We start from the raw sequence: 10,492 nt of genomic DNA, 5'->3' as shown, positions 1-10,492 counted from the left end.
GTATTAGAAGAATAAGGGTGGGTTTTTTTTCTTTCCCTTTTTTTTTTTTTTTTTTTTTTTTTTGTCGTAGTTGTGTGTTTGTGTGTGTATCTAATTCCCTGAGAACCAGCTTCGGCTGGCGAAGAAATATGTCAATACGAAGTGGGTTTCAGAACACTACTTCCACTTATCATCCTTACTAGACGGAAATTTAATGTAAATCAGTATGTGTGCACGCAGCCTGGATGCGTCAGAAGACTATTTTCTGATCTCTATATCTGGTTTCATGTAACCTGAAGTAGCACAGTTATCTACCCAGGTTAAAAAAAAAAAAACCTCTTTACATCAGTGAACTCGAACTCAGAAAGTTCTCTCCCCGGAGCTGGGAGCCTTTTAAAGACATGCGTGTCACGCTGGCTGCGGGGGGTCGTAGCTACTGGGAAAAAGGCTGGTTCTACAGGCCCCGCCCTCCACCCCCCGTCGCCCCTCCCTCCGGCGGGCTCCCTACCTCCCCGGGTCTCGCCTCTCCCCCACCCCCTCCCTCCCTCATCTCAGCAATTTCGGCCTCAGAGGTCTGGCGCGCGTCAAAGCCCGAAGTGGGAGGCTAATTTGTGGAGCATCACGCCCCAGCTCCTCTCCCCAAGCCTCTCCTCAGTCGTCGGCAGCGGCCAAGGGATAGAGCCGAGCAGGGGGAGGGGAAGAGCGACACCCATCCCCCTCCCTCCAGCCCTCCCCGCGTTCAGATTCAACTGCACCTTTTATTATTTTAACTCTTCTCCCTAGGACGCGCGGCCCCGGGATCTGTCCCTCCGGCAGTCGCGGTCCCCGCTCCCGCGCCCGGAGATGGGACAGCGAGGGACCCGCTCGCGGTCGGCCGGCGTGTGCGGGGAGGTGCGGCCGCTGCGCCCGCTCGCCAGAGTCTGTAAGTTTCAACGCTCCTCTAAGCGGAGGGGAGGGGGAGGCTGAACGCGTCCCCGCAAACGATTGAAAATGCAGAACACGGGCGAGGTTGACAGCGTCGGATGGAATTTCGGGGCACACTCTTTTAATTGACTCTATCCGCAGCCCGCAGGCTATTGTCCGGGGTTTTTCCTGCAGCTTGTATGTTTGATCCCTTCGTCGTCAAGAAGTTTTCAAGCTATTACATTATGAGTTCCAGTGGGATTTTTAAAAGAAAAAAAAATGCAACTCACACTTCTTTCAAATTTAAAATACCTCGACGTAATTTTCAGGTTACATAGCACATTGCTTATTATTATTTTGTCGAATTACAAGAAACATTTATACTACGCAGGAGCTCACGGCCTTTGCCTATTTCTAAAAATAACAGAAAAAGAATTTCCCCTCTTTACTTTTAATATTGCTGCATCATGTGAATAGTTTAGTAAATAGAGCCTTAATTTTCCTCATAGACGTCGCGTGCTGGTATCCTTGCACTAATCTACAGACGCGGGTAATTTCAGAATTATCACTGAGCCTGCTGTTTACAGGAAGGCTCTTGGTTTTGTTTAACTAAGGCTGTGCTCTTATGTGTTCAAAACGATAAGGAATATTAAAACAGTTCTGATTCAGACCAAGTAATTTTTCCGGGATCCAAGAACTGAAGCACTAACTAGGCTCGTGTTTAGATTAATAAGATCATACCTTTAGCTTTGCACGTCACCTGGAATGTATAGACACACCCCTACATGCAAGGACTGAAGAGGTGAGGAAAATAGGGGGAAAAGTTTTTAATCTTCGTTTCCCTCCTGCAGGACGGGTCTCGAGGGAAGGAGAGGCAGGTCGGAGACAGGTGCATAGGCTGGCTATGGTGACGGGACGATGTTGGCCAGAAAGAGCATCATCCCCGAGGAGTATGTGCTGGCGCGCATAGCCGCGGAGAACCTGCGCAAACCGCGCATCAGGGACCGCCTGCCCAAGGCCCGCTTCATCGCCAAGAGCGGGGCCTGCAACCTGGCGCACAAGAACATCCGGGAGCAAGGACGGTTCCTCCAGGACATCTTCACTACCTTGGTGGACCTGAAATGGCGCCACACCCTGGTCATCTTTACCATGTCGTTCCTCTGCAGCTGGCTGCTCTTCGCCATCATGTGGTGGCTGGTGGCCTTTGCCCACGGGGACATCTATGCTTACATGGAGAAAAGTGGGATGGAGAAAAGTGGCTTGGAGTCCACCGTGTGTGTGACTAACGTCAGGTAAGAATGCAGCGGGATGAGGCAGGGGTGGAAAACAGTACAGAAAAAGAGATGAAACTGTCCTTTCTCTCTTCACTCTGTTATTTTGTTGCAAGTGAACTAAAGAGTTTGTTTCAGTACCTTCAGAAGCAAAAAAGTAAAAACATAACAACAACAACAAAACCAATCCAATGTATTAAAAATCTTCTCAGATGCAGCTTTATGGATGACGAGTCTTTGAAAATGTAGCGCTTCAATCCTTTGAGCTGGCCTTGAAAATATTATACCAGTTATTTTAAAATGGTTGTGGTTCAAAGGATTCCACAGAGCGCCTTCCTCAGAAAAACCACATACTGAGTTTTCAGTCTGAAAAAGCTGCTGTCCATAGTTCCAGCATCCACAAGGCAATATCTCTGATCAACAAAAAATACTGTGCAAATGCTAGTAATGTTTTTCCACAACTTCTCTTACCAGTGACATTTTCAGAAATAATGAGAAAAATGGGAAAACACTGGTGGAGAGGTGTTCTAGATAAAAAAAAAATTTTTTTAATCCACCAGAAATGAAATAAACATAAGCCCTTCTTTATCAAGATGATCTTAAATAGCTGATTGCTTGCATTGAATTCCAAAATTAGAAGTTACGCTGAGATTCAGAACTAGAAAAAAATTATTTTTTAATGGAGATTGGTCCAAATTTTTAATGGAAGAGATTATGTAGAAGTGACTTAGTGTTGTGGTTTTCTCTAAAAGTTTTAGTAGGATAGGAAGACAGTTCCTAGATTGCCCTAATTTTGCTTTTTTCTCTTATATTGTAAATATTTCAAAGATAAGTAAAGTGAATTTGATTTCAGTGATTCTCCTCTCATAGTTTCACATGGCCTTAGAACATTTACTTGGAGTGATTTGTCTCGTATTTTGTTGGCAGATGGAAAAAGGTAAAATATCAATTGCAAAAATATGCACTCTGCAGTGAAACATTAGTAGTTATGCTAGCAACTTTTCCAGGACCTTTTCTCAATAATATTCCAAATTCACATAATTCATAAAGCAAAGCAACTGAGCAAGCACGATTCTTCCAGGAAACTGTAAAGAATAAGACCTTTGATGACCCTGAAATCTTATGAAATTAGCGTACCATTGCAAGAAGCAGAAACTCAGACTGTAAACTTGTCCATCCTTCCATTCCCTGAATAGTTGCAATGCCAGCTTATCAAGGGAGCTTGCGGTATTTGTCGTAGAGATCACATGCCACAGATTTCAGCTCAGATTTTGAGGAGGAAAACAAATTGAATCGATCCACTGCCTTTACCGTCGAGTTAGATATTGTTTTCTTGTCTTAAACTTGCCACAGACTTTTGTCTCAAAGAAAATATAGATGAAGAATGTAGGTGATCATCAGTACACCAAATATAAAGGAACAAAATACTGTGTTTAACGGGTATATGTAGGTCAGATATCATTATCTATAATATTTCTCTTTAAGAAATTTATTGGCACGGATGTTGGTGAATCATTTTCCTATCAAGGTACATTTTTAATAAACATGAAGTAGATACACATAAAAAGAGATAAAAGAAACAGAAATGATAAACCTCGGAAAAATAAAGGACAGATTTTATTCACAAGACAAATATATGGCTTTTCCTGTGGGAAAAAAGTCATTAAGCAATTTGTTAAAGATATGTCATCAAAAGTGAGATATTTTCAATGATTTTGTAAAAGAACTTGACGGAGTGCACTGGTTATTAAAAGCTGTTTTACTGCTAGCTTTTATTATTCAACAAGAGGTGTTCTGAGGATTCCTGCTGGTTTGAACATTCAATTCACTATGAGAAATGGCATCACAGATACAAGGAGACACACTTGATTTTATCAGTATGAGAGTTTTAGCATTTTGTTTATTTATTTTTCATTAGATGATTCTCTAAAGCATATTTCTTTTTAAAAATTTTTTATTAAAATATAGTTGATTTAATCTTAGCATTTTAAATTGCACTTCTTACCTAAAAAAATATTATTGGACATCCTGTAAGGTTAAAATCTTACTGGTTTTATTTTAACATTGTGGTACTATTTATACTTCGATGCAACATACAATTTAATCTTAATCAACCGTACATAATACTTTTTCACCAAAAAAATAGAAACAGAAAATTCTCTATTCTCTCCCAAAAGGGATTTAAAAGATGACTAATAATATGTTTACTTCTTTGCATTTCCTTTCCTTTCATAAGTTCAGTGTCTCACCTTGTCATCAGAACCGAAAACAACTGATTGTAATGAATATTCTCCAGTGTATCCAAATAACATTTAACATTCTCCTTCCAGGCTGGCTCACTTTCCCTTTCATGTGGATGACTTTCTAACATGAGTCAGAAAATAAACCAATATATTTCCTCTTCTAATTCAGCCTCACTCCCTCTGTAGAAGAACAAATGATCAGTTAAACACTTTCATCTCTTGAGGTTGTTTAGCATGACAGGTGTTCATAAAAGGCTGGGTCTTGCACAATATAATGTTTGGAAGTAAGTTCTTTCATAAAATAAACAGCATACACAATATGGCACATGAATGATATCTTAAGCCGTTAAAATGAAACATCTGAGCATATTCATCATACGCTGCTCCCTGAAGCACGTATAATTAGAAATCAATGTTGTATCCGTACCCCTTCACTGGGGTCTTTTCTTATTCTTTGCCATGTTTTTGGATCATTCAGTATTAGCTCATGTGTAGCTAGTGCAAAAAGCAATCATTGCTTTCCATGAATCGTTTTAGCAACAAAAGGGGTAAGAAAGGCAATTTTCACACTCCATTTAAAAGTTAATTAGAAGAATCAACTATCTTTCAATTAAAAAAATAAAAATCCCTGATTATGAACCTGAATAGAAAAAGATCACCTGCGTGTGCTTGCCTACCATCCACGGTGTCCCGCCAAAGTGCAGTACTTAACTTAGTATTCAAATATTTAATATTTGGTCTCTCGTTGTGTGTGGCATTAATACACAGCTAATACTTTGACAGATGGTCTCTCGTCTATAAAATTAGAAAAGTTTGAAATTGGGGTGTAGGGCAAACACAAGACTAAGACTGTTTCTATTAAGAAGCCACAGCGGTGTAGGAGCTGTAGTTAAATGAATAAATTAGTGATAAGAATAACCAAATGTGGTGCTTCTCAACCAGGGGAGATAAAACAGAATTATCTGCAAGCTTTTCAAAAGTTTTATCCAGGTCCACCCTAAACTACCAAATCAGGGTTTACACTGAGCTAAGCAAGAGAGTGCGGTTTGAAAGAGCTTCCCAAGAAAACCCTGACATTTGTTGGTCCCTTCCCTGTGATTCTTTCGGAGACTAGGCCAGAATTAAGAGAATTCATGTTCTTATTAATTATGTAATCTTGACACAGTCACTTATCTACCTCTACCTCAAATCCTTCCTTTAATAACTTCAGTATTCTCTAGATCACTTAGAGAACAAAATGAGACAATCAGTAAGAAAACATGTTTCGTTCCAAATGGCACATGTTTTTTTTTAATTAAAAATACTAGTATCTTTGGATGATGTGCTTTGTACCACTCTTTAGCACTGTGCTTTCTCTATATAAGGTACACAAGCAGTGTTTGTTAGGGAGTACGACTTTTAAAGGTTGTAAATAATAAAAAGTTCACTTATTACTCAGTACTTCCCATATGACTCAAGTCACTTAAACACAGACAGGCAGTAAATAATAGACATCAACCTGGAAGAAAATTTCACAAAGTAAAATAAGCCTATAAATCTAAATATGTCTAGGTATTATTTTAATGTTTTCACATAAACAGACCCATCATTACATGATTTGAAAACATTAATAGAAGTGTATCCCAGAAGCCTGGAGGTAGATGCATGCGGAGAGAGAGAGAGAGACGGAGAGAATGAACAAGTGCTTGTGTTTAGAACTGGACATTTGATACATTAAGGTGGATGGTCTTTCTAAAAGCCTTTAACAGCCTTTGGACATGGGACTTCCCTGGTGGCGCAGTGGTTAAGAATCTGCCTGCCAATGCAGGGGACATGGGTTTGACCCCTGGTGCGGGAAGATGCCACATGCCACGGAGCAACTGAGCCCGTGTACCACAACTACTGAGCCTGCGCTCTAGAGCCCGTGCTCTGCAACAAGAGAAGCCACCACGATGAGAAGCCCACGCACTGCAACAAAGAGTAGCCCCTGCTCGCCGCAACTAGAGAAAGCACACGCGCAGCAATGAAGACCCAACGCAGCCAAAGATAATAAATAAATAAATAATTTTTTAAAAATAGCCTTTGGACATCGACAAATGAATGGCTAAAGAAGATGTGGTGTGTATATATCTATATCTATATATAGACATATACACACAATGGAATATTACTCGGCCATAAAAAGAATGAAATAATGCCATTTGCAGCAACATGGATGGACCTAGAGATTATCACACTAAGTGAAGTAAATCAGACAGAGAAAGACAAATATCATGTGATATCGCTTATATGCGGAATCTTAAAAAATGATAGAAATGAACTTATTTACAAAACGGAAATAGAGTCACAGACATAGAAAACAAACTTATGGTTACCAAAGGGGAAAGGGTGAGGGAGGGATAAATAAGGAGTTTGGGATTAACATGTACACACTACTATATATAAAATGGATAACCAACAAGGATATACTGTATAGCACAGGGAACTATACTCAACATCTTATAAGAACCTGTAATGAAAAGAACCTGAAAAAGAATATGAATGTGTGTGTGTGTATACACATATATATATATTTCACTTTGCTGCACACCTGAAACAACTAACACAACATTGTAAAGCAACTATACGTTCATAAATTTTTTTTAAAAAAGTAGCCTTTAGAGGAAGAAAACGCAAAATTCAACTTAGCCTGTTATTTCGTGATTCAAAATCTGATACAATGGCATTGTTTTCTGGTCTCATTTCTTACAGGTCTTTCACCTCTGCTTTCCTCTTCTCCATTGAAGTTCAAGTGACAATTGGGTTTGGCGGGAGAATGATGACAGAGGAATGCCCTCTGGCCATCACAGTCCTGATTCTCCAGAACATTGTGGGTTTGATCATCAATGCAGTCATGTTGGGCTGCATATTCATGAAAACAGCCCAGGCTCACAGAAGGGCGGAAACCTTGATTTTCAGCCGCCATGCGGTGATCGCGGTCCGAAATGGCAAACTGTGTTTCATGTTCCGTGTGGGCGACCTAAGGAAAAGCATGATCATTAGTGCATCGGTGCGCATCCAGGTGGTCAAGAAAACCACGACACCCGAAGGGGAGGTGGTGCCTATTCACCAACTAGACATTCCCGTTGATAACCCCCTTGAGAGTAATAACATTTTTCTGGTGGCCCCTTTGATCATCTGCCACGTGATTGACAAGCGCAGCCCCTTGTATGATATCTCCGCCACTGACCTTGCCAACCAAGACCTGGAGGTCATCGTGATTCTGGAAGGAGTGGTCGAAACTACTGGCATTACCACCCAAGCGAGAACCTCCTACATCGCTGAGGAGATCCAATGGGGCCATCGCTTCGTGTCCATCGTAACCGAGGAGGAAGGCGTGTATTCCGTGGATTACTCCAAATTTGGCAACACCGTGAAAGTAGCGGCTCCGAGATGCAGCGCCCGAGAGCTGGACGAAAAGCCTTCCATTCTCATCCAAACCCTCCAGAAGAGTGAACTGTCCCACCAGAATTCTCTGAGGAAGCGCAATTCCATGAGAAGAAACAATTCCATGAGGAGGAATAATTCCATCCGCCGGAACAATTCATCCCTCATGGTGCCCAAGGTGCAATTTATGACTCCAGAAGGAAATCAGAACACGTCGGAATCCTGACAACAACACAACCCCCAGAAAGTCTTTGATAAGTTGTTGAAGAGTTTCTACAGGGCACAGACTGAAACAGAGCTGGAACACAATAATTTGTCCTTCTTTATCTTAATGCACTAAATGATATGCATATTCCAACAGCAGCACTTTCTGTGTCAATAAACAGTAACACACAAGGAGGAGGGTTCTTGACTCACTTGTTTCATCCATGCAGTATTCGCAGAGATAGGCTTAAGTTATGTAGGGGAAATGCTCTCATTTCTCTCAATTTGAAACCCAAGAATTACATTAATAGTAATAGACCTTGAATATGAAAGTGGACCAAGGGATGATGCTTTATGAAATACTTAGCGGGTGACACCACAGTTGTCTCTGTTTCTATTGTTCACTCTTGAAATGTGATAGAATGGGCAGGGGGCCCCAAAACTGTGTTTTTCCTTTCTCTCTTTCTCTCTCTCTCTCTCTCTCTCTTTTTTTTTTTTTAACTGCACCAGGTAAGAAGACTGAGACAAAAACTGCTTGGTTTTGTTCTGTTGTTTATTTTTTATTTTTTAAATATGGAATTTTATTTTTTCTCAAATTGTATAGTATAAGCATAACTAGTATTAGGAAAATTACACTAAAATTTTAAGCAGGGACATCTGTGAAATTGGAAAACAACAACAACTGAGTTCAATTCTAGCATGTTTCCACATGAGAGTAATTGAATCTAACTAGAAATCAAAATTCCTATTCCATTAAATCAACTATTGTAGTATAAGACTCAAAGTTTCAAAGCTATAAATCACCCCACAATGTGATTGATGAAGCAAAGTTCCTGTTAACTTCTCATTCAGAGCCTTGAAAACATGAATAGAAACTTGCAAATCTATTTTTGGATTTCCCACAGAAAAACTGCTTAGTTCTGCATTTTCCCCGATGCTCAGCCAGGTGTCTGCAGTCCGGCTGGGGCTCCCAGCTGCTTAAAGACAAGCCATAGGAGGTACCAACTGACTAAGAACAACTCACAGAAGAAACGTTTAAGCTGAAAAGTTTTGTCCATTTCCCTGTGAGTTGGAAAAATATTTTTATTAAAAACAAACTTAAAAAGCTGCTTAGCTCTCATCTACTTCTAAGTGGATTCTCTTAATTCACTTGGTTCTTCACAGTGACCTCCAGAGGTTTCTTTGTCCCTCTCATGGCCACCTGTTGGCAGAACTAGGCAAGGAGTTTTTGGAGAAAAGCTGAGAACATTCCTGTGTCATTTAGGACTGGATTCCCAAAGGGGACAGCTACTTCTTTTGCCTTCTCAGTTCTTGTTGAGAGCCTCCACTATAGTGAATATTTTATTAAAATAATTTCTTTGTATTCACTGTTGTTTTGCAATTTCTCTTTCACAAAATTATCCCTAGTGAAAGCTCAAGGAAAAACAACACATTTTTAGAGGCATGTGAAACAGCGATCACACAGTGATGACATTCACCTCTGAGATCTCTCTCTCTGAGGGTCCCTCTCTGAGATCTGTTGTTCCAAGGGAACTACGTTATCCCTAGTGAAAGCTCAAGGAAAAACAACACATTTTTAGAGGCATGTGAAACAGCGATCACACAGTGATGACATTCACCTCTGAGATCTCTCTCTCTGAGGGTCCCTCTCTTTGAGATCTGTTGTTCCAAGGGAACTACATTTTTAAAATTTCATGTTGATTTCATTTCATTCAAAGTTTTAGAATGTTCTCTTGGTTTTTCTATTTGAGCTTGATGTATCATGGTAGTCCTGTAACCTTTTTTCTTTGCGTCTCCCACTTCCCGTCTTAAAACTACATCTCCTTCTCAGTAATATCTGAATGCAGGCCTGGCATATAAAGATTTAGCATTATCTCAATTGCTAAAGTGAGATTTTCTATCAACCCTTGATTTAATCATCCTTAGCTCTTGCCTCTTCAAGGAAGGGATGAGGGCACAGGGAGAGAAGTACAAAGCTAGTAAGCTATAGGCTTATTCTCATGTTTCACATAGCTAAACATCAGAAAGTTGAGCTCTTGTGTAGCCTTTTACACAGATTTTTGGGGTCTCTATTTATTTTACTTCATCTATGGACATTGGTATATTGAAACATTTCTGTACAGTTTTCAGTTTGCTAAAGAAAAATCTACCTTAATCAGATTTAGCCCACCAGTAATTACAGAGTTGGATATCAGACCTCCTAGCAGTCCTGGCATAGATGTGGATCCCCCTCTCCCATCCCAGGGAAACCAGACAGATGCAGAAGGCAACTGCCACACCAGCAAAAAGAACATGCACAGTGCTTACCTGTTGTTCTGTGCAGGGGCAGCTCAACATCTGTGAAGGTGACACAGGCTGTGGGGCAGGTAATGTCTGGGCATAGTGGGGCTGAGATGCAGGATTTCTGAGTCCAGGTGATACAGAGATCCTTGGCAGCCAGGGGCAAATCTAGCAATGGAGTTAGAGCAGTTCCACCAGCCAACTTCC

The 10,492-nt window shown here is 40.6% G+C and overlaps 1 protein-coding gene across 1 annotated transcript; it reads left to right on the top strand.

Moving 5' to 3' along the window:
• Positions 1-682: 682 nt before the first annotated feature.
• On the top strand, positions 683-8,197 carry KCNJ8 (potassium inwardly rectifying channel subfamily J member 8). The gene is made up of 3 exons (XM_024733308.1): positions 683-901; positions 1,734-2,174; positions 7,127-8,197. Exons 2-3 carry the CDS (start codon positions 1,801-1,803, stop codon positions 8,025-8,027), a joined length of 1,275 nt encoding a protein of 424 aa, XP_024589076.1. The 5' UTR covers positions 683-901; positions 1,734-1,800; the 3' UTR covers positions 8,028-8,197.
• Positions 8,198-10,492: the final 2,295 nt, after the last annotated feature.

This window comes from Neophocaena asiaeorientalis, unplaced genomic scaffold, assembly GCF_003031525.2.
Source record: "Neophocaena asiaeorientalis asiaeorientalis breed wild unplaced genomic scaffold, Neophocaena_asiaeorientalis_V1.1 scaffold150, whole genome shotgun sequence".
NCBI lineage: Eukaryota > Metazoa > Chordata > Mammalia > Artiodactyla > Phocoenidae > Neophocaena > Neophocaena asiaeorientalis.
The sequence above is the reverse complement of the archived record's forward strand: the minus strand, read 5'-3'. Positions and strand labels throughout refer to the sequence as shown.

What these genes read in the sequence shown, in the direction of transcription:
- KCNJ8 (XM_024733308.1), top strand. Translation starts at nt 1,801, where the DNA reads ATGTTGGCCAGAAAGAGCATCATCCCCGAGGAGTATGTGCTGGCGCGC. An exon ending in GTGTGTGTGACTAACGTCAG is followed by an intron (nt 2,175 to 7,126) that starts GTAAGAATGCAG and finishes CATTTCTTACAG; the next exon opens with GTCTTTCACCTCTGCTTTCC.